Here is a 23,224-nt window from a genome sequence, read left to right on the forward strand (position 1 = left end):
AATGGAGCACCTGATGTGGGTGATGTACCTCCAGCCCAAGTGCCGGTCCCCACGTCCCTCGTGGAGCTGGGTTCCTGGGCTGGGGTTTAGAGGACGGTCACCATGGCCATTTGATGTAATTAGGGGCAGACTGAGGCTTGGGAAGTTCAGGCTGGTGTTTAGGAAAGGCTTTTTCACTAGGAGGGGAGTGTCATGGATTATCCACACTTGGAGGCTTTCAAGGCTTGGCTACACAAAGCCCAGCCCAGTCTAGCGTTGGTGATGGTCCCACCCTGAGCAGGAGACGAGACTAGAAACCTCTGGAGCTCCCAGCATTTTTATTATTAATTATTTGTACTTTAACCCAGCCGTTCCCAGCGGGCAGTAAGAGATGCCTGGGGTGGGGGCAGCCCTCCATACTGCTCAGGCAAGGGCTGGGAGCTGTGTCCCATCACCCACCGGCCGCCCACAGGGATGGGCGATGCTCCCACCCCAGGGGACATCACTTCAGCCTTGTCCCTATTGTCACCCAGTGGGACACCCTGACCATGCGCCTTAAAAATCTCAGCCCCCCCAGGCAGAGATCGGGCTGTCGGGGTGCAGAGGAGGAGGAGGAGGGGGTCCCTGCGGAGCTCTGCTCCCCGTCCCGCCGTGCCGCCTGCAGCCACCGGGCGGCGGCCGCCGACCGCGATCGGGGCCGGGGCTGGAGCCGGAGCCTGGGTCCCACCTCCGCGTCCCGCCCGCATCCCTGGCACCGGAGAGGCCCAGGTTGACTGAACTAAGGCAGAAAACGTCAAAGGAGCCCGTTCGAGGTGCTGCGAAAGGGACCTTGGTGGTTTTGCCCAGCATCTCCCGTCCCCACAGGCCACCGAGGTGCGGGGCATGTTTGATGGTGTGGGACACTGAGGGGCTGGAGCGTGTCCAAATGAGGACAACGAGGCTGGGGCAGGGGCTGGAGCACAAGGCTGGGGAGGAGCGGGTGGGGGAGCTGGGGGGGCTCAGCCTGGAGAAGAGGAGGCTGAGGGGAGCCCTCATCGCTCTCTGCAGCGGCCTGGAAGGAGGCTGGAGCCGGGGGGGTCGGTCTCTGCTCCCCAGGAACAAGCGATGGGACGAGAGGGAACGGCCTCAAGCTGCGCCAGGGCAGGTTTAGGCTGGATATTAGGAAAAATTTCTTCCCCGAAAGGGCTGTCAGGCCCTGGCCCAGGCTGCCCAGGGCAGGGGCTGAGTCCCCATCCCTGGGGGTATTTAAAAGCCGTGTAGATGTGGTGCTTAGGGACATGGTTTAGTGGTGAACTTGGCAGTGCTGGGTTAACGGTTGGACTTGATGATCTTAAAGGTCTTTTCCAACCTAAATGATTCTATGATTCTATGTTTGCCACCATGGTTGACAGCCAGGGTAACAGGATCTGGCATTTTCCAACCCAGTGGAGTCAACCCAAGTGAGACAGTTTGGGGTAGGGGGGACAGGGACATCAACTCTGGTGCAAATCAGTGGCAGTTCCCCTTTGGACCCTTTCCAAAAGGGATTCAAACCTTTGCATTGTTTCCACTTCAAAAGTCATCTTGCTCTGCATGTTTTCAAAAATGCATCCCCGAGATGAAGCAACTATGCAACACTGAGACGTTGATAGGAACCGATGCCGCTCACTTGTTTACACCTTGAATGGATGAAGAGCACCACGCTGGGAGGTAAAAATGAAGCAGTCATCCTTTTTGTGCCTTCTGAGATACTGATCCAAAGTGAGAAAGAGCATCTTTAATTTTCCCACAGGAGGGGAAAAACCACCTGTGTTCCTACGTGCTCCTCAGAAGGGAAATATTTGTCCCCTTTGCCAGGTACGCGGTGCCAAGCCCAGCAGGATCCAGGATGGCCATGCAGCCAAGGAGGTGCGAGGCAGCTCTTGCTCCTTTCCTTTGGGACGTGGCTGGGTTGAGGGCTTTGGGATCTGGCCTGATGTTAATAACTGGCCTCAACACGTGGCATTGCAAGAGCCATTGTGTTTCTGCCAGCACCAGTTGCTACATCAGCTCGGATATGTAATAGCCAAATGAATGAGCGAACGGAAGTGTGAACGCTTCCGTGCCAGCCATTAAGGCTGCACATACTGCGCACAATGTGCTAACCCCCCCGGCCGTAATCGCACCCCCACCCCCAGGCCCTGGGTGTTTTGGCGCACAGGACTGAAAGGCTTCTGCTGTTTGTGCTGGGTGGCAGAGCCGGCCGGATCCCCCCCGGGCAGCTGATGCTGACCTAAACCGTCCCTGCTCAGGAGACTGGGAGGGGATAAGTGTGGTCCTGCCAGCTGCTGTCTGGCTGCTGTCTTTGGGGAGCTGGTGGTCACATCATGGGAGCATCTTAGGACAGAAGCAGAAAGATGAGCGCTCACCAGCACTACGGCACGGGGCCTTGAGCTCAGTTCCTGGCCCTGGCACTAGATCTGCTGCAGTCTTACCCCTCCGGCACAGGTACATCTGCCAGACAGAGAGCCCAGCGAGCTCAGAGCCTCTCAGTGGCATGGATTAGCCCACAAATCTGCTACACGGCATCACGGAGACCTTGGGGATAGGCGTGCAAGCAGAGTGGTGGAGCGCAGCCTGGCTCTAACCCGCAAAAATGCCAAAAAGCAGAAGCAACTGAGTTATTCTGACTTTTATTTCATTGCTTCTTAGTCCACACAGTCGGTATAAAATCAGAAAAGCAAAGCAAAAAAAAAAAAAAAAAAAGAACCAAAAAAACCCCAAAATGAAACAAAAACAACAACAGCAACACAGTGTCTGGAGTCCTCAGAAGGCAGCCTGGGGTCTGCGCAGGTGCCCGTTCAATTCATGGCCAGACACATCGCTGACGCACAGACAGAGGACAGACATCTCGCTCTGGCAGCAAAGACCGGCAGGGCTCCACCCAGAGCTGTTTCTGTTCCTCTTGACCACGGGGGGAAAAAAGGAACCTCGGTTATAAATGCTTTATTAAAAATAATAGTAGGAGCATGTCTAAGTACAAAAGCAGTTATAGCTCATTTATATTACACAGAATTATTTCTCATTTCTAGCTTCGTTGTTTACCTCAAGATTGTTAACTGAATTTCCAGTGAATAAGGTTAAATGGCTAGCAATATAAGGAATGGTAAATAGATAGCACCATTTCATATATCTGGTATTTGATTTCATAGGTATACTGGGTTTGCTTCTTTCTCATCGGTAGTTTAGCTCCACGGCAAGGCTAAAGCACGTTTCACGGTTGGGAGCATCAGTGCCCCGGCGGCTTGGCACCGCTTGGCACGGCACGGCACGGCACGGCACACACCCCAGCCCCGCCGGTACGGGCACCGGGGGCACCCCCAGAGCCTGCGCGGGCGAAGGAGGACAGCCCGCGCTGGATTGCAATTCAACCTAAGTGATTTAAAAGCCCAAATTCCCAGTGGGTGTGGTGGCAAGGCAATGGGACTTAGGCACATAAGTCATTTAGGCACTTGGGGCAATCAAAGCCATTGCTCCGAAATCCTTCAAACCTTTCGGAAGCGTCTCCCGTCAGATCTGGACGTGCACTTCAGTTACCAGGATCACAGCATGTGGCAGGAGTGGGGACCAACCCTCCGGCTGGCATAAGCAGGCATAACTCCGATTTACGCCAGCCTAAAACCAGTCAGAGCTGGGATTTTCTGATGGTTCAATACGGGCTGGGATGGGGAAGGAGAGTTCAGGTCAAAGAGGATTTTGCATGAGAGAAAAATCACTGCGCTCTTGTTACACTGTTAGGAGTAATAGTTCCTTAGGCACTTGCTTTAGGCTTTAAAACATAGCGTATGGTCAACAAAAGCAAACAATACTATGTACATATATGTAAAAAGTGTTATAAATAGGTTTTTTAAACCATAGATACTATATACATCTTCAATTAACAAGTAACTCTTTGAGTGTTTCCTTTTGGGGTCGGTTGGGTTTGGTTTTGGTGGGAGGGTTTATTCCTTTTCTTTTTTTTTTTTCTTTTTTTTTTTTTTTTGTTAATTTTCTTTTCCGTTTTCTCGTCTATTTTCCCCCGCCTCCGTCTCCTCCGTGGACGTCATGAGTGCCCTTGTCACGCCACGCTGCCTCCTGCGGCATCACTCGCGCTTCCGTAGGATGACGTAGACGATGCCGCTGGCAAGGGCCAGAGGGAAGGCCAGCCACGCCAGGATATAGGCGAAGCCGTAGGAGGTGTTTTCCGAGGCTTGGTGCCAGTCCGTGTGCCTCACTGTGAAGATGGCCGCGCCGCTCATCACGCAGAGCCCTGCCGGGGAAGCGCACATAGGAAGGGGTTAGCCACGCCACGCATGGAGCAGTTCCCTGCTGGAAACCCAGAGCCAGAGAGGATAATACCCAACGCCAGCATGGGAAACTGTTTTTATTATTGCCCCCTTGTATCCTGTCTCCTGAAAAACTATGGTATGATTTGGGGGGGTGATGCTGTGGGCTCTGCCCTGGCTGCAGTTGAATGGGGGATATCTCTGCCAGGCTCTGAGCAAGCAAAGCCGGAGCCCCTGGAGCAAGCAAAGCCGGAGCATGGCCTGGGCTAACCCATCCCTCCGGCAAGCATCGGGCATCCCCCAGCTCCGGGCTGCTCCTCCAGACCAGCCCCAGTCCCCTAGGCAGCTTATTTAAAACCGAGACTGTAGCCTGAACCACCCTACCAGAGGTGCTGTGAGAGGTCAGACACAAACCCTGTTGTTTTTAAAGCACAAAAGTTTCTTTATCACCTGCCCAGGCAAGTGCAGCTGGGGGCCAAGGATGCTCTGGCCGGGCAGGGTCTGTGCCCTGCGATCAACTGCAAACCCTGCTCTCTGCAAACCCCGCTGTGCCCGCGGCTCATCCCTCTTCCCCAGCTCCTGGCGTCCATCCTCGCCAGCCACGGGCCAGCGCAGGTCCCCGAGGGCTGTCCAGCTGGGCGCAGCTCCGGTAGGCAGCATTTTAGCTTTGTTGCAAAACCAACCCATCAGCGTTGGGGACTGCCCAGAGCTAACACAAAGCCACCTCTATTCCTGCCCAAAAACAAGCTCTTTCAGTCAGTCCCAGCAGCTCTATTATACAGTCGCGGGGCTGTTGTCGGAGCCGAGTTCCAAATCCCCTGCACGGACCTCGGGACCACCTACATTTAACCACGGTGATATTTGAGCTGTAATTCCACTTGACACTGCTCCTTTGTTCTAGGAAAGTGCAGAAGTGGGAATACGTTTCATTAACGTGCCGCTGGAGCAGTTTGCATTCTCTAAGCAGGAGAGCCAACTCCCACTGCCCCAGCCCATGCAAAGAGAGCACAACAATTGTATGCGGATGCTGGTGGGACAAAGAACAGGCGTGCGGCCACGCCGGTCACCTACAGACAGCAGAGAATACAGCAGCAATTGTCCGCGTGAGGAATTTGGCAAAACGGACGCGACAATTTCTGCAGCATCTGCACTGATTTTGGCCCAGAGATGCTCAGGAAGCAAAGAACAGCTGCATTCAGCTGCTTGCACCGATGCAAGCAATAATGCATCACCACTTTAGAGCCTGATTTTAAGAACACGCTCTAGTCTTGCTTTGACAGGCCAGGAGGGCAAATGCTACCTAAAACCTGTTCCTGCAGGTCTGTGCATTCTGCCCCAGCCCTGCAGACAAGCTGGGATGGGTGCTGGTGCATGCTTATGCTCAGCTCTTCAATGCAGGGCTTTGGAAAAAGCTGCAGGACGTGTGGAAGGCACAGCCCTCGAGGCTGAGCCTACCCTCTCCACCCCACGGGGACAGCAGCTGTAGGGGGGGAGAGATGAGAGAAAAGGGATAAAAGTGATGCTGAGGCTAGAGAGAGTGATGGAAAAGTTGGGTCAAACCCTGAGAGGCCCAAACCAACATCTCTCCCATGCTGGGCTTACACAGCTATGAGAAGTTACCCATGGATGTGATGGACCCACCAAGGATGGCAGGGAACTGTCGAGGGCCTTTTCATGCCTTTGTGACAGCTGAAATCCCACCAGGGCAAATTCAGCTGGACTTCGGGGCACGTTTCCAAGCAGGGTGGAGAACATGCTGGGGATGCATCCTGCCGTGCCGCTGCACAACAGACCCAACTGACCTTGTGCATCTCTTCTTACCCTTACCTCCACTCCCCAATTCCCCCGGAGCCACAGCCGAAGTTGTAGTGGAGACCAGCCCCTGCCCTCCTCCCTGGCTCTCAGGGCACCACTGCCGGCTCTGCCACCCAACAGCACCCAGTGGTCCTGCTCCTGGCACCTGCTGGTTCAGGTCCAGCATTGCTGTTGGTCAGGCTCCAAACCTGGAGACCCTCAGCTTTGCCAAGCTGCATCACCCCGGGAGGAGGTGCAGGGTGATGGAGGGCTTCAGGAAGAGCCTTCTCATTCCCTCCCAGAAGGAGGGAGGTCCTCTCCGGCTCTGCTGGAGCTGAGAACAAAGCACCCAAGCAGGTAAAACCCTGTTCCTGGCAGACCTGCAGCAGGGCTTTGTGGTGCCAGGGCTTTGCAAGGCATGGATGAACACCTGCAAGGCCTGAAGGCCACAGGAATTTCCTCCGTTGGCTCTGCGAGGAGACCACATCAGGTTCAGCTCCTTTGACCAGAGCCATCTGTACCTCCAGGCAGGATCTCCTGGCAGCGCTGGCGCAGCCATGTCCTGTTTCCTACCAACAACCCTGAAATTTAGGGTCACAAAGACCACAGCTGCCCTGAGCCCCCTCCTCCAGCCCTGGCTGGGGAGAACCGCAAGGATGGCCACCAGTGCTCACCTCTGCATGGTCCATCCAGACTCAGACCTCTGCCTACGGGTTCCCCAGGCCATGGGGAAGCTTCATGGAGATCAGGTCACACTTTTCCCGTCCTTCATAGTGGCTGGGGATGGACTTGACCCATGCCTCAAGCCCAACAAGGGAAGAGACAGTAGGTCTACGGCCTGACCCTGCATCCCCTTAGGACACCCAGCACAGCATGGACAGGAGGGTTGCAATCCCATTTTCTCTTCCTCTGAGAATGAGGATTCACCCGCAATCACTCAGGAGAGAGAAGCCTTCTGCTCCCAGATCTATTAGACAAGCTCTCAGGCAGATAATTGCATTATTAATGCCCATTTCCCCTCCTTGTCTCCATGGCTGTAATGGGTTTCTTTCTACACATCTATCTTTCTGAACTCATCACCTGCATTATGGCCAAGCAGTTACACTTATAACAGATTTCATGCCAGACTTGCTAATAAAGGTTAGCTCTAAACTTTTCCAGGGTTTGTGAAGGCCAGTTGCTTAGAGGATGCTCAGAAACTTTGTCTAAATTCAGTGGATGAGTTTTTTCACTGATTCAGTGGCAGGACCTAGGGTGGCTTTTAATTTAACATCTAAAGCTCTAGCAAACGATTTGTCTCCTTCCCAGACAGTCTGTCATAATTTAGCCAGAACCTCGTTGCACAATTTAATTTTTCTAGTCTGAACACTTGAAAATCCTCTCCAGTGGTTTCATACGTAGAAATGTAAATGGAGCCAGTGGCTTTACAGCATCTATATTTGGAGAACTGCAACGTAGAACATGAACCATGGCTCATTGCCAGTGCTGAGTTCTTTAAGAGTTAAAAATAGTAACTGACAGTTCAAAGTCAGCTGGCTCACCCTGCACGCTCCAGCAGCTCTTTGCTGATGTGGAAAGCACCAGGCCCCCTTATGGCAAGTTTATAAATAATCGTCAGATCCTCTTTTGCCAAAAGAGGATCGTCACTACTTCCCCCACCCTGCCAGCAGTTGCGGAAACCTCGCCCGGCCCGGCGAAGGTGGGTCCCAGCGCCAGCACAGCCACCCTGGACCGTCAGCACCCACCCCGAGCTGTGGGAAGAAGAAGCAGAGCTGCGGGGTGACTCGTCCTCGGTCCGGCAGCCTCCGCACCCCGCCTGCCCACCACCCGGCACCGCTGGCACAGCTCTGCCTCCGGCTCGGCAGGTCTGGCACCCTGCCCCTCTGAAACCTCCCCAGCCAGGGCAGCAACCCTCTTGCACCTTCCATGATGCAAGGGCAGGGATCTTGGATGCATAACACACCCTGACAGCCGGACCCCATCCCAGGGTGTGCGAGACCTTAACAGACCCAAATTATTCATCCCCCTTTCCCTTCACTGAGCCATGCAAGAGCCAGTTCGATGGCCCTTCTGCTTCGGTACCCAAGAGCATGCTCATTTCCACCATTATCCTCTCCTCTGCTTGAAAGCCCTTTCCCCACCAGTGACAGCCCCATCGATCAGCCCCCACTTACCAGCAAGGATTTGGAAGATTCCAGTAATGTAAAACCGCCCGCCCTTGGTGAGCGTGAACAGCTGGCAAAAGAACAGGAACAGGGACAAGACGCTGAAGATGATGGAGAGGATCATCATCGCTTGGACAGACTGCAGCCATTCTGGGGACAGACAGACAGACGGAAATCTCAGTGCGGGCACCACAGATAGCGAGCCCCCACCACAGCCCATGGCCTCGGCATCATCCCCCATGCCAACATCCCGCCCCTGGTTCCCATTAAGTTTTATAACAGCTGGGGGATGTGGCCACATCCAGTGCCGCTGGTGAGGTCCTCAGCATGGGCACGATGCTGCCCGGGATTTAGGATGACATGTGCATGGACCAACATGCTGGGGTAAAATGAATTGCAGGGCCACACGCTTTCTCAGGGAGCATTTATAATAAAATATGAGCAGAGATATTAGCCCTGATCTGAAGCCTGAAGAAATTAAGACAAAGCCTCTCTCCCAGCTTCGTGTCAGGCCCTGGGAGTTCAGCTGTACTAGGACCAGAAAAGCCATGTGCAACAAGCCGTGAGACACCGAGCTGGCCAAGCTCGGAGGTGAAATAAATATACAGCGAATGAGACACCCTCTGCCCTCGCAGAGTCAAACCTTTTGGAAAGAGCCTTCCCCAGCTGCCAAACGCAGCTGCCTCCCAGAGCAGACCAGTTAAACCAGCCCCTGTGTGAGTCACTGCCCAGCTATTTCCAGGCTTCGTGGGTGTGTAACTCCCCGCGTAAAAAAAATATAAATAAACAAGCAAAATGCCGCTCCATCCCATGAGCTGCCGCAGCTTGACAGAAAGAGGCAGTGCCTCGCAGCACCGGGACGGGGCTGTGCTCACAAATACCTCTGCCTTTCCCTTTCCTTATAAAGTTTGAGATCAAAATGAGTACTTGCAGCCTTCCTTGAGAGGTCTTTAAGGATGAAACATCGATTAATTCACCATGAAAGCCGAACAGGACTCAGTACAGGTAAACTGAGGCACAAACCACTCAGTGAAAGGCAGAAAAATCATGCTTTGGGCTGGATCCTCAGGCAGGGGGGAATTAGGCAGCACTGCAGTCTCAGTCCCAGTCCCATGTTTCTGCCACAGTTTTACTCCCACCAGCTATGCTCCCCCAGCTCCACGCTGCAAGAAACGGCTTTCTGCAGCAAATAGCTGAAACATAGCAAAACTTCCAAATAAAGCTACGCTTCAGCTTAGCAACCTTCAATATTTGGTGCAGCAAATGAGGCCATTTGGGACCGCCCAGAGCAGCGTCCGCTCCAGAAGAGCGATCGCGCTTCCCCACCAAATCCTCGCAAGCTGCACTCATGGAGGTGAGAGCGGAATTTGAACCGGAGAGCGAGGTCCAGCCTTCAGCTGGGATGGCAATGACGATCCACGCCTGAGCCCTTCCAGCAAAACCATGCCTGCGGGGAGCATCCTGCGCAATTCAGTAACGTCTGGCGTGTTTGGCTTTGGACCATCAGTTCTACCCCTTGTCTGCATCTTGCCTCCTGACATTCATGCAACGGAGCAAATTCAGGCCCTGCTCACCACAGCAGACTGAAACCACCCAGAGCGGCCTCTGCTCATCGCAGACAGCTTTTTCCTTCCCCTCCTTTTCACGCTTCCCGTGCCCAACTATTCTGCAGCATTAACGGGCCCTGCTAAAGAGCTGCTGTGCTTCACTCATGCCAATGCCGCCAGCTATCACTGCTTCCAGGAAATCCCAGTGTGGCACACAAAATGTCCCATATATTTCATGTATCTCAGCTGCCCAGGCAGGGAAACAGCCCTGCCTCGACCACACCTGACCTTTGGCTCTGGCCATGCTAAACCAGTGGGCAACGGAGGGGATGAAGCGGCTCAAGCACTGCTAAAAATGAAGTCATAAATCATCGTTCAGATGGGGTCGGAGAATTATGGTTAGAGGGTGTCCAGCTGCTGAACTGCAATCTGCTTCCACACTTCAGCACAGAAAGGGCTCCCACCCCAGGTCTGGGAAGCTGAGCTCTTGACTCAGCCTTTCCCGAGCCCTAAAGCCGGGTCCAGCTCCGTGCACCAGTGGAGCCAAAGCCTGCCTGGCCCCAAGCCCTGCAGTTTGGTCCAGGACCCAGGAAGCCAAGTCTTTTGTGATTTCAAAGGCCACGGGATCCGGCCCGGAGAGGAGCCCTTTCTGCTCGGAGGTGGATGCTCCAACTGCCGGTTATTTTAGGAGAGGGCTGTCTAGACGGAAAGCTGAGCCGAGCTGCCCTTTTAATTGCATCCGCCTCCCTGTGCCTCTTTTCTGGTTCTGAATGTGAATGATTTATATGGGCTTTTCAAAATCCCATTGTAATAAAGAGCTGTGTCAGAGGAATATAAAGGCAGGCACTGAGCGAGGGGTTTCGGCGGCCAGCCGCGCTGCTCTGCTGCAGCCAGAGAGCAGCAGCCGCACGAGCTTGTGAGCAGGGAAATCAGGAGATGATCCCGCAGACCCGAGCTCTGGGCCTGCTCACATCCAGCCCTTTACTCGTGGCTCAGAGACCCACAAATGCAAGCTGCTATACTCCCATTAAATCCAAGCCCAGCTGCCCATAGACTTCAGCTGTATTAGGCTGGCTAATTGCCTTCAATACACTTGAAAACACCACTATAACTGCAGATAGGTTTGCTACCTCCTCAACTCCATGTGCTTTTAACTCCTTTGCTATTAGCTCTGTGTCCTACCTATAGGCTTTCAAAAATAAAGCAAGTTTCCTACAGGGAGGTCTGGGCCCCGTGGGTTGTACTGCAGGGCTGTCAGCACTGTTTACTCCCAGGCTGTTATTTGTGGTTTCCCCTGGGCAACGAGTCGGTTATTCCATTTTTCTCCTGCATCTCTTCAGCTCCGCGTGTATATCTTTGCTCTTCGGGAGGAGGAAGAAAAGGAAACGGAGTGGAAAGGACAGATAACACCCTGCACACCGCTTCCGGAGAGAGCCTTTCTAGAGCCCTTTCAGGCAGTCAGAAATGAGGTAAGAAGCTTTTACAAAACAAATTTGAAAATTTCCCTAAGCTTTGCAAGCCCTGATATGCTCACACTACCACTTATAACAGCAGGGAAAAGACTTCACTCCTGGGATGCTGAAAACCACATTTCACTGCCCTCAAGTCTAACATGAAAGAAAGAAACCCAGAGCAGAAAGTGAAACTTAGAGCAGAAATTGAAACCTAGAGCAGAAATTGCAGCTGAAGTCCCTCAGAAAGACAGCAGCTAACCCAACCCTTTCCAGCAAAGCCCCAGTCCTGCTCACAGGGAGGTTTTATACCCAGACAAGGGGTGCAGCTGAGCAGGACTGATGGGGCAGGCAGAAGCATGCCCTTGGCCAGGAGCAGAGGGCCTTAAAGGACTGGTGTTGGCTCCCCAGGGTGTAATTCACTGCTCTGTCATAGACACCCTATCTTCTTTTGACCCAGCCAAGGAGAAAGAATAAAGTGCAAACTGAAAAGGAACTTATTTGAGCAATCAGCTTATACACTCGCTTTAAGACATCACTAAATTAGTGCTATGCATTAAAAGCACCTGTGTGCCGTGACCTGCAGCTGATGCTATATATTTTGTATGTAGAGCTTTCCCTTTGCAAACTGCGTATGCACTGTACACTTAGAAAGCAACCACTTCTCAGGAAGAAAGCATCCCCTAAGGAGGTAACTGTAGTATATAATATATACAAAATGAGAGGGAGGAGAAATTCATGACCACATCTGCATGGTAAAACCTGCTTCTTCAATGCTGCGAACTAAATATCAGCAGGGTCAGGAACAGCACATGCATCTGCTGGCACAAAGGCACCAGCCCAGGTCTGCCAGGAAAAGATGTGTTTTCTGAGCAGAGTTTTTCCAAAGCAGACTTTCAGGCTTCAAGGTCTGATCAAGAACCTGAACCCAACTTGCATCCTCGCCTATGAAGCAGACGGGTCACATCACAAGCGCAGGGGCTTGCAGTGGTTTTAAACCTTGATATTCAAGCACCCCTTAAGAGGGTTGAAAAGGGGTTAACTGAAGATGCAGAAATACTAGCTCTATTGCATCGTTCTTCTGGGGCTGAAATTCAGACTGTTGCCCCTTGGCAACTCACTGTAGCAAGCCAGAAAGGCAAAAAAGCTCAGCTACCTGCAGTGCTATTCCTGAGCAGCACAGATGCTCCCACCACCACCCACAGCCCCACCGCTCAAAGCGAACCTCTCTCCTGTTGGGGAGAACAGCATCACAGTTCCTCAGCCACATCCAGCAGAGCCGCTAAGCTCTCCTAGGGAGAAAACATCTCCATGACATTGCAACTTTCTTCTGCTTCGGTCCCCGACTTCCCACCAGCACGAGCTCAAACCTTCCCCAGCTGTGCTCTGGGTTGCTGGATGCTCAAGCTGGGAAAAGCAAGTTTTTCACCCAACAGTTGCTCCTTTCCTATCCTCCCATGTCCACTCCCTGGAGAGGACTGCAGGGTGCTGGATCGAGGTATTCCTGGAAGTCCCACCAGAAAAGGGGGATTTTAAAGAGCTCCCAAGGTATTTGTAAGGGCCAGGGGATGAGGAGGTGGGAAACACCAGGGCTGCGGGGAGGCAGTGAATGAACACGGTGCTGCAACTCCTGCCCGAGACTTCCTGGTCCTCTTCTGTAGCTCCCTTCAGAAGGAGATGAAACCCTCAAAGCCCTCTTTTCTCCTCTTGTCCTCTTTTCCTCTTGGCTGTCCTCCCTTTTGCCTTCTCCTCGAAGCTCCATCCAAAAAGTCCCTGAGGCCAGGAGGTCCATAGCTCTCCAGAGCCACCACACTCAAACGTGAGCAGTTTTCGGAGCATGGCCTGTCCTCTGCATCTCTGTGGTTCAGCCATGAAGCCGCAGCAGCCGTCCCATTGACCGTCGAAGCTCACATCCCCCAGAGGCAACCTCCAACGCTGCCGAGGCAGCAGAAAGCTGCTGGCACCGTGAAAAACACCTTCCAACAGCTCCGTGATGCCTGAGCCAGCTCCCCTCCGAGACCCTCAGTGTGGTGGCTCTGATCTCCTTTTGGCTCGTGTGTGAGAGCGAGCTGAGGTGGCAGCTACATCATTTCAGATCCTCCAAAGGGCTTAGGTACCAACTCCCACTGATTTCAAGTCCAGGCAGCAGGAGCAGGGACAGTGAGCGGTGGTGCCGACCCGCAGGCACGCTGCTGGGGTACACCCAGCCTGTGGCCACGGGGACACCCAAGAGTCTCATCAAGGCCAAAAAATGGTCGGATTAAAAGTTTTCCAGCACTGCACTCTACAGTGGACCCCCCCACCCATTCTTCTGGTTTTGCAGTCATAGTTTACCCACAGGTTTGCCTTCTTCCTCCTTTTTGCTCCTCTTCCATGGGCCAAAGCCTCCCACCCAGCAAGGAAAGTTGACCAACCCCCCCTTATGCAGAAATAGGGGAGCCAAGCAGCCGAGAGCAGGGAAAACAGCACTGGTTCCCTACCTCTCCTTATCAGATGCTCTTTGTAAGAAGAACAAGCAACAACAAAAACCTGGTTTTAAGCAGAAGAAATCCCTTTCATATGGCCGGCAACATGGTTATGGCAGAAACTGATCTGAAATACAAAATATTGTCCTGGAATACCCCACAGTTTATTTTAGACAACTTAGCAGCAAGCTACAGTCACCCACAAGCTGGCAGAGAGGGGTTCAACCCTGCCCGAGTTAGGCAAATGTTATCTATAGAATCATAGAATTGTTTAGGTTGGAAAAGACCCTTAAGATCATCAAGTCCAAGCATTAACCCAGCACTGCCAAGCCCACCACTAAACCATGTCCCTAAGCACCACATCTACACGGCTTTTAAATCCCCCCAGGGATGGGGACTCAGCCCCTGCCCTGGGCAGCCTGGGCCAGGGCCTGACAGCCCTTTGGGGGAAGGAATTTTTCCTAATATCCAACCCAAACCTGCCCTGGCGCAGCTTGAGGCCGTTCCCTCTCGTCCCATCGCTTGTTCCTGGGGAGCAGAGACCGACCCCCCCGGCTCCAGCCTCCTTCCAGGCCGTTGCAGAGAGCGATGAGGGCTCCCCTCAGCCTCCTCTTCTCCAGGCTGAGCCCCCCCAGCTCCCCCAGCCGCTCCTCCCCAGCCTTGTGCTCCAGACCCTGCCCCAGCTTCATTGCCCTTCTTTGGACAAAGGAATTTTTTTGGACAAAAGAAAATTTTCTATCATTAACAGCAAAGTGGGTGCCCCAGACCCACAAACTGCCGAGATTAAAAGCTGGCTCTTTGCTACTCTGCTGCAAACTGTGAAGTCCCTGAAGGACCTCGGATGTCCCCAAATCAAGGCATCTGTACCTGTGGTCCATAAGCTGAACGTGGCTAGCTGAGGGCTAGAACTTCAAGTATAAAGGCTGTGCATTAACGCACACACAGGCTATCCAGTATTTACTGCAGGGCTTTATTATAACAGACTCAGCATCCTTAAATACAGGTAATTTCTTGCTAGTTTGCAGCTGCCCAGCAGAAACAAAGCAAAAGGCTGCAACAGCGCTGTGCCCGCAGACTCAGCAAGACAGCACAGCATAGGAGCAGAAGGTTACTTTATCATTCAATAAATAGCTGAAACCATTTTTAAAATCTTTGAATCTTTAAATCTTTGAACTTCTACTTTGCAGGGGTGACTGGACTATTGCCTCCACCTCACCCTCCTGCTCTAGGAAATACCTCCTCACCAGTGATCAGTTCTCCAAGTCTTGATCCAGTTGGTGCAGTCTCAGCTCTTCCAGTGGGCTGGAGGGGAATTTGCCCCCATCTCTTTTTGTTGAGATATTTTATACCCGCTCTCAATAATGGAATTAGACATTGAGAAATAATTTACCTCAGTGCAAAGCTTCAACAAAGCCCTGCAACATCGTTTGCAGCCACAAAAAGGATTAGAGCAAGTTATCCATCTCTCCGTACCTTTTCTATGTCATGTGAGTCCAGCATTGCTGGAACAAAGAATTTGAAAGAAAAAGGGCAGCAAAGCCACTCTGGGGAGCTGAAAAAGCAAAAGCAATGGGTTCAGATGTTTCTGTTATGCATTTTAAAGTGGAGAAGAAGCAGTGCGATTCCTCCTGGGAACAGCTGATGGGTCAGGGCAGATGCCCCTGCCTCGTGCCAGGGATGAAGACCCTTCCTGCCTCCTCCAGCACAAAGAAAATGCATTTCAAGCACCAGCAGTGCTGCTCAGGGTCCCATCTGCCAGAGCAAAGGGGCTCTGGAAGAGGGAAGACCAGGGTGCAGAAGAGCAGGGCAATACCCCGGTGCATGGCTGTGCCTGCCCCATCGACGGGAGGTGCATCCCTGCCCACCCGGGCGCTCCAGGGCAGATCTCCACTCTGGGCGACCCACCTGGGCTTTGCTTGTGGCCATCACATCAGCAAATTAGCAGGTGCATCCTACAGCCCACGGCACTTAGTAATCATGTGGACTGGCAGCTTGTGTGTTTCCCAAGGTTTGGGGTTTTCTTTTCCCTTTAAAAAAGCCAAAAAACACCAGCCTGCCTGTGAACAAGCCAGTCATGCGAAAGCCACAGAGCAGCTACAGGAGAAAGTGTAAGAAGACAACAGGAAAAATGCCTCCTGACGTTACGGAAGGATGTAGGGATCTCCAAGGAGGTTCCCACTGCTTTCCCACATTCAGCATTCCCACCAAAATCAGAGGAAGAGCAGTAGAAAGTAGCAGAGAAAACTCCTCTTGCCTGCATAAAAAATTCAGTTGTGGAAAGAAAAGGCCATTTTTGGAGGAAAAAATATCACTGTCTGGAAATTTGGGGTGGAATCTACTTAAGAGCACTTGAGCAGCTCAGGTCCGGCCGTGTGCCCCGTGTCTGCAGCAGGATCGCACAGCTGGGGGCTGGCACGCAGCCGTGACGACGCACAATTCTGGGATTCAGAGCTGAATTCTTCAGATAAGTCTTTTCCAGGAATGTCTGACAACGCAAACGAAGCAAAGATTGCAACATTTTTTCCATAGTTCTCGGCCTCTTGAAAAAAAAAGTCATTATCTTAACAAGCAAACGCAGAAATCAAAGCAACAAGCAGGCAGTTGTAAAAGGCGAAGAAGTGGGCATCTGCCCCCGTCCCGGCGTTTCCTCCTCCCTCCCTGCGCTTGCTCCCATCGGGACCGCTCAGCCCTCGCATACACGGGGGGTTCGAGCCCTGCCGAGAGGAATGCGGGAGGTGGGAGCTCAGCCTCCATCGAGGCCAACTCCATCCTGCGCCCAAGGTCTGCTAATGTCCCGGGGAGCCACGGTCTGACAGTCCTGCGGTCAACCCTTGGGTTGTTTTGCTGCTTATTCAATCTCCACAGGATAATCTATGAGGTTAGGACCACAGTCCCAAACCTGCCCCAGTGTTAAACCAAGCAAATCTTGCTGGCACCTGGTTTTAGCAAGTTCATCTTCCCATTGGGCATCCAAATAAAGGTCATCTAAACAAAAGGGTCCCTGTGCGGCAGTACGGTGGGCGAGAGGAGGCTTCATCCGTCCTCACCGTGCTGAGGCCAAGGGGAGCATCACAGCACAACAAACCCAGCACCCCGGCGCTACGGCAAAGCCCCCCAAAGCCCCCATCCGTGCTGAAAATGCGAGACCCAGCCCTACCGAATTGCACATGTTCCGAGTACGGAGTACCACTCCTTTTCAAAAAGAGAGGAAGAAATAACGGCACTACAGCGGCCACTGTGATGGCCAGAGGAAAAACTGCCTCTACGTAAAGACCAAGTTCTGCCAAAATTCCTGAACGAGGATTTCTTGCTCTTAGCCCAGAGCAGACCTTGGCGCTCTGCGATTAACCGTTAAGCACCGTCCTTGGCACAAGCACAGAGAAACAAATTCTTAAGGCTTTCTACAACCCAGTGTAGCATGCACAGCCTGTGTTTTGAAAGAAATTTAAATGAGAACGGTTTGCGGTATTTGGTATAGGATTTTTCATATTTTTTGAAAGTAAGCATATTCCTTATGAGTATGAGGAGCATAACAAGGACCAGGCAGGGGATGAGCACGAGCCTCAGAGGTGGCCCTGCCACAGCATCCCTGCCCCATGTCCCCGCTGTCACTCCGCTAAGTGGCCGACCGCAGCTCTCCTGCACAGGGGCGGTGGGACCAAAGGGCTCGGAGACAGGCAGCGGTGAGGGAGGGTGCAGGGACCCACTGGAAAGGATGCTGAGTGGTATTTTTATCCTGTTTTTACAAGCAGATTTTAAAAGCCTTGCATAAACCTAGGAAATATCTTTTGCTTTGCTCTTCCTACAGCACCGGTGAGCTCTGGATCCTGCATCCAGGGTCCCACTGGATGAAAACTGGTCCTCAGCAGCACTGCTCCCACACCCCTGCCACGGGGAGGAGGGAGCAGAAGCTTTTGCCCAAGGAAAACCCCCTTTTCCTGATGCCAAGAGCAGAGCTTTCACACAAATAAGAGCTGTCAGAGAGCTCCTTAAGCCCTGAGCACCATGCACCTCTACTCAAACAGCAGCCCATTGGGGCACCTTATCAACCAAACTGAGCTGCTGGACCGCGTTTTTAGCAGGGCCGTCTTGAATATAGCCCCTTTAATGATAAAAATCCATCACTGAAAGGATCCAGAGGGAAGCTCCCCTTCGAGCAGCTTCTGGGAACAGGGCAATATAGACTCGCAACACCCAGCAGGACAGTCAGACGCGGAGGAAAGCATCCCAACCGCATTTTGGACAAGCCCCTCTCAACACTGACAACTCCCTGACACGCAGCATCCTGCAAACACCCAGGAAAAATGGGTGCAGGTTTGAAAAGCAAAAGATTTGGGGAAGCTTTACAGCCCTCAGCTCTGGGACTCCAGGGGGGGGCAATCGCTGCCTTTTATTTCAAAGTGCAAGCTCAGCAGTTTTGGAACACGCATGAACGGCCGTGAAGCAGCCTGCCTACGCTGCAGATACAGCCAACACCAGCCAACTGCTGATGAAGGACATGGCTCCAGAAGGCTCCTCGGCTGGGACAGGGTCCAGCCGCTTCCCAGCCGGCCCGGACACCACCAGGCGTCAGCAGAGACCCGCGGCGGTGGCTTCGCTCCCATCGAAACCAGAGCCTGAGCCCAAGCAAGGAAACGCTCCACTGCTTTCAGTGCAGGGAAGATAAGAGGGAGAGTGAGCATCAGCATCCACCTCCCCACGTGGGGTACCCACGCGTGTTTTGCTGCCAGCAGGCTGAGGACTAGGGTGACCTGAATCTCCAAAAACCTCTGACAGTATCCCATCGCCGCAAGACCCTTTGAAAGTATTTTGTGCTCTGTACCGTGCCCATTCCCTCCTTGCCAAGACCACGTGGCGTTGGTTTGCTCCTACGCCAGGACCATGTTTCCAGCATAGTGTGACTGTGCTCCCAGTGACACCACTATGATTCACAACTGGTTTCACTGGGGGTTACACTGGGAGAATCTGTTTCCACAGGAAAGCAAAAACCAGGCTAACTGAAAACAAATGCTGGGCACAGCACGACTCGCATTAGCCCTGTCTTCTGGGGAAACTGAGGCACAGGCTCACCTGACTCCCTGAGCACAGATTTCATGTTACCGGTAGCACTAGGTGCCCTGGAACCTCTGCGCCATGGTGTCTTAGCAAGCACTCCTCCCCCGGTGACCTCAGCAAACATGTCACTGGGTGATGTCACCCAGCGTGACATCAGCCTTCGCCCAGCTTAGTCCAGAGGTGGCTCTTCAGCCGCCCCAGATGTGCAGGTGCCACGGGGGCCGTTTCAGCAGCAGGCTGAGGCAGGGCCTGAGGGCTCAGCGCATCCCACGCTCGGTGCTCGGTAGCAAACCACAGGGTGAGGAGCGTGCCCAAAAACTCAGCCTGTCACAGCAGCAAAAAACAGGGCAGCTTTTGAGAGAGGGGACAGGGTGTCCTCCGGAGACAGGCTGTCCTCGGGGCACGTGCATCTTTAAAACCCCCTCACAATCAGAGCAAGAGGGAGGCGTGCGGAAAACAGCCCCTCTACTCCCAGCAGGGCGATGGGCGCCCAGCAAGCCCTGCTCCAAGGACTGCCTCCTGTTTATACATCCAAGTGTAATGGAAATGGGCTAATAACGGGAGACCACCAAAAAGCACGCGAGCCAGTCACCTCTGCTGCGGCTGAGTGTGCCGAACGCCCTGCCGCGGTGCTGCCAGGAGCTGCCGCACAGCTCGAGAGCAGCGGGGCAGAGCAACGGGCATTGGGTCTGGTACCCGTGCTGAGCCCCATCGCAACTTCAGGGACTGATATGGCGGGGGGGAGCAATCCCCCGCTGCTGGGCCAGCCCCGTGCCCCCACCAGGACACCAGGAACGTGGTGGAGCCCTGCCCCTCCCTCTGGGGACAGGGCAGAGGGGGCAAAGGGAAGGGGTGGGAGGCAACAACCTCAGGGGGGTGCAGGGAAAAGCAAGAGGGAATCACAAATAACCTGCACAGGCAAATCCCCCTTGATTTCATAAGTCCGGGGAGGTGAATAAAAGCAATGGGCAGCAACAGCCCTGATTGCCGGGGAGCACTCACCGTTCGTGGACGACGTCAGGCAGTGGAAGACGCTACCGGAGGTGCAGTTCTGCCAGAGGTCCGCCGTGTGCCCGCCGTTCACCAGCCATTGCTGCAAGAGAGCGGCAGCGCGGTGAGCAGGGAGGCGGCCGGCAGCCACGTGCCCCCCGCCAAGGCTTCGGCACCGAGCAGCCCCAGCACCTACCGGCACGCGTGTGCCCGGCCGGGTGCTCCCAGGCATGTGCTTTTCTTTAGAAAAGGGTTTGGAAAGTAAATACTGATATTTGCTTTTAGCTGCTTTCACCTCAACGGCAGAAAAACAGAAGCTCTTTATTCTCTTGAAACACGGACCGAGTCCCGCGGGGGACGCGCGCTTCCCTCCCCTCTGCCGGCCGGCCTAGTGCCCGGCCGGGCTATTTGAATGCTTCCACGTGATTTCTAACGACTCGGAAGATTTTTGTAACGTCTTTTACTACTATTACCACCAAAAAAAAAAAAAAAAAAAAAAAAAAAAAGGAAAAAAAGGGAAAGAAGAACCTGGTGAAGCAAGCCTGGAACTTACCAGCTCCACAAAACTGCTGCCTTAAAACCAAGGCAAACCTCTTCCTAAGTAAATGACGTGTTAAACTGGGCTCTGGACCGAGAACGGTGCTGGGAACCCTCTGTGCAGCATCCAACCCTCAATCTTCCCACTGCTTGCAAAGCTTAAGCCTTGAGAATCACCAGCAGGAGCCCATCTGGGTTAGGAGAGAGGCTGTGCCTAATTCACAGCCCCAAAGGAGCAGAGCTGGAGAGCAAAACTGCTGGTGCTGAGGAACCAGCGCCCAAACCAGTCCCATTTCAAGGGGTTTTGCTCAGACTGGCTGTACTGGTCCCGTGGGCTGAAGCCCGTTAGCAGGTGGAGCTCCTTTATGAGCGGGGAGTGCGGTTTCAGGCCCATGGAGGGTATTTTGGGTGCTCTGAGGCTGCGAACCAGCACGGGTACGATGAGATGGGCTCCAACAGGGCATCGGCACTAACGGGGATGCCCTGAGCACCCGCTGCCGCACACAACCAAGCCACCCACCAGTTGCACCTGACAGCACGAACGCGGAAAGAGCTTTCTGTGCACAGCGCTCCAAAAACCCACTGTTAGTAAGACCGGCAAGTAAAGGTTTCCTGCGAAAAGCCAGGCTGGAAGATAAACCACAAATAAAAATAACACCACCTGGTCTTGCCATGCCATAACCACCCCGCCGGCCGCTCTCTGCCTTGCCGGTACCAGAGGAAAGTCCGTACTTACGCTAACGATGGTGGAGACGAAGAGGAGCACCAGGACGGTGACGTGGAGCACGATGATCCCCAGCAGCAAAAGCAGCATCTTGGCGGTGGTGGAGGGCCGAACTGGAGGGGGAGACGGATGCTGCTGAGGCTGTGCCTGTGTCCGTGTGTCCGTCTGTGTCTGTGTGTGCGGGGCCCGGCCCGGGGCAGCAGGAGGCGCCCCGCCGGCGGCAGGAGCCCGCCCCGCTCCGGGGATGCTCGGGCAGCGCCCGGCTCCCGGGCTTCTCCCCCCGGGCCCCGCCGACGGCGGCGGGGGGGTCCGAGCTCTCCGCCCGGCCCCGCTCCCCGATACCCCCGGGGATCCCCCAAGACTTCTCACCGGGGCTGCCCCGGCCCCCCTCCCCTGGGAACCCCCGCGGGGGCTTTCCCGAGGGGGCCCCCAGCCCCTCTCCTCCGAGGGGGGGCTCCGGTCCCTCTCCCCGAGGGCAGTGTGCTCCTCGGCACCCCCGGGGGGGGCTATCTCGGCGCATCTCACCCAAGGGGCTACCCCGGCCACTCTCTGCCAGGAGGGGGGATTCTTCTGCCCGCCTGCCCATGGGACCCCGGGGGTCACTCTGCCGGCCCCTCTCCCCAGGGGAGGCTTTCCCCAGCCCATCTCCCCTGCCGACCCCGGGGTGGGGGGCATCTACCTAGGCTCCTCTTCTCTGGGGGGGTCTCCCCGGCCCATCTCCCCTCGGCACCCCCAGCAGGGGCTCTCTTGGCCCCTCTCCCCCCGGGGGGGTATCTTTCCTCAGCCCATCTCCCCTCGGAGAAGAGGGGAGGGGGGCTGCCCTGACCCCTCTCCCTAGAGGACCCCCGGAGCGGGGGCGGGGGGGGCTCCCCAATCTTTCTCCCCCGTGGACCCCGCAGGGTCTCTCAGCCCCTCTCCCCCTCGGGGCGGCTCTTCCCCTCCCGGGCCGGGCCGTACTCACGTCGCGGCGGAGCCGAGCGGCGCTGGGCGGCGGGAGCGGAGCGGAGCGGAGCGGAGCGGAGCGGGCGGCGGCGCTGTCAAGTTTCCCCTTTAACCGGGGCCACCGCCCCGCTTGCGTCCGCGGGACGGGGAGGGCCCTGCCGCGGGCCCGGCCGCTCCTCCTATAAATGCGGCAGCGCCCCGGCCCCGGCCCGCCCCCCCCGAGCCGAGAGTCACTCACTGCCCCATCCCCATCCCCATCCCCATCCCCATCCCCATCCCCATCCCCATCCCCATCCCCATCCCCATCCCCATCCCCATCCCGCTTCTACCCTCCCGCTGGGCAGCGGGGGGATTTTTTTTGGGGGGGGTGGGGGGGTGGCTTCCCCTCCCCTTGCTTCCCCCACGACGGACCCCCAGCGACGACTCCCCGTCGTGGGGAGCCCCCGCTGCTCACCCACCCGCGGAGGAGGGACTTGGCTGCCGGGAGGCGGCTCTGCCCCGCTCCGTCGCCGCAGCGGCCACGCGTGGGCGCGGGTGGGTGCCTGCGTGTCTGGGAGCGGCTGACAGCGGAGTGCGGGGCTGTGGGGAGCTGGGTGTTTCCCTAAGCAGATAAGTGAGTTTTGGGGAGGGCTGGCAGGGAGCTTTCCTCTTGCCGGGATGCGTGGGGAGGGGGGCACGGTCAGCAGTGAGGTTGCATGGAAGGGACAGAGAGCTCTGCTGCATGGGGGCTCCCCTCGCCCCGGCGCAGGCAGTTTGTGCAGCCCCGGCCAGGGATCCGTGGGATGGGATTTGGGGAATGAGCGGCCGGCTGTGCTGAAGTCGAGGGGAATGCCGCCTCCGATTTACACAGCGTGGCTGCGTCCAGCAAAGTGACACCTTCGCAATTTGCTCCTGCGATGGTGATGTGATTCTGGCTCTCAGGCTGGAGTTTTTTAGAACTTGGAAGCCAAATCCTGTGGGACTGAGCAACTTTTCACTAAATGGAGGGTGAGATTTTCCAAAACGCTGGAGCACTTAGGTACAGCAGCCTTCACTCATTCCTCAAGCACCGCTAATCTGTTGAAATAAACCCCAGACACACCACACCACCCCAAGAGCCCGCGCGGGAAATCTGTGCACCCCTGGGAGTCCTGAGCACTAGCACCTACCTCCCCATCCCCTCTCCACGCACCAGCTCCAAACTAGTCCTGCTTTGTTGCCGAGACGAGGGAATTCGGCATCCAGCCACCAAAACTGTAAATCTTGGGAGAAAGAGGGAGAGAAGCGTGCTTGGCTCCTTCCTCCTGGCAAGC

The 23,224-nt window shown here is 54.8% G+C and overlaps 1 protein-coding gene across 1 annotated transcript; it reads right to left on the reverse strand.

Annotated features, from left to right (window-relative positions):
• Positions 1 to 2,614: 2,614 nt before the first annotated feature.
• On the reverse strand, positions 2,615 to 22,080 carry PMP22 (peripheral myelin protein 22). Its single transcript, XM_082326679.1, has 5 exons — positions 21,952 to 22,080; positions 21,003 to 21,103; positions 19,742 to 19,832; positions 8,231 to 8,371; positions 2,615 to 4,246 (listed from the first exon to the last, which is right to left on the reverse strand). The coding sequence occupies exons 2-5, from the start codon at positions 21,078 to 21,080 to the stop codon at positions 4,080 to 4,082; spliced, it is 477 nt and encodes a 158-aa protein (XP_082182805.1). The 5' UTR covers positions 21,081 to 21,103; positions 21,952 to 22,080; the 3' UTR covers positions 2,615 to 4,079.
• Between the last annotated feature and the right edge of the window lie 1,144 nt (positions 22,081 to 23,224).

This window comes from Platalea leucorodia (genome assembly GCF_965183815.1).
Source record: "Platalea leucorodia genome assembly, chromosome: 14".
Classification (NCBI taxonomy): Eukaryota; Metazoa; Chordata; class Aves; order Pelecaniformes; family Threskiornithidae; genus Platalea; species Platalea leucorodia.

Excerpts from the sequence above, each read along its gene's own strand:
- PMP22 (XM_082326679.1), bottom strand. The coding sequence starts at position 21,080 with ATGCTGCTTTTGCTGCTGGGGATCATCGTGCTCCACGTCACCGTCCTG. Across the intron at positions 19,833-21,002 it reads TCGTCTCCACCATCGTTAGC|CAATGGCTGGTGAACGGCGG; the intron begins GTAAGTACGGAC and ends GCTCTCTTGCAG. Across the intron at positions 8,372-19,741 it reads CCTGACGTCGTCCACGAACG|AATGGCTGCAGTCTGTCCAA; the intron begins GTGAGTGCTCCC and ends GTCTGTCCCCAG.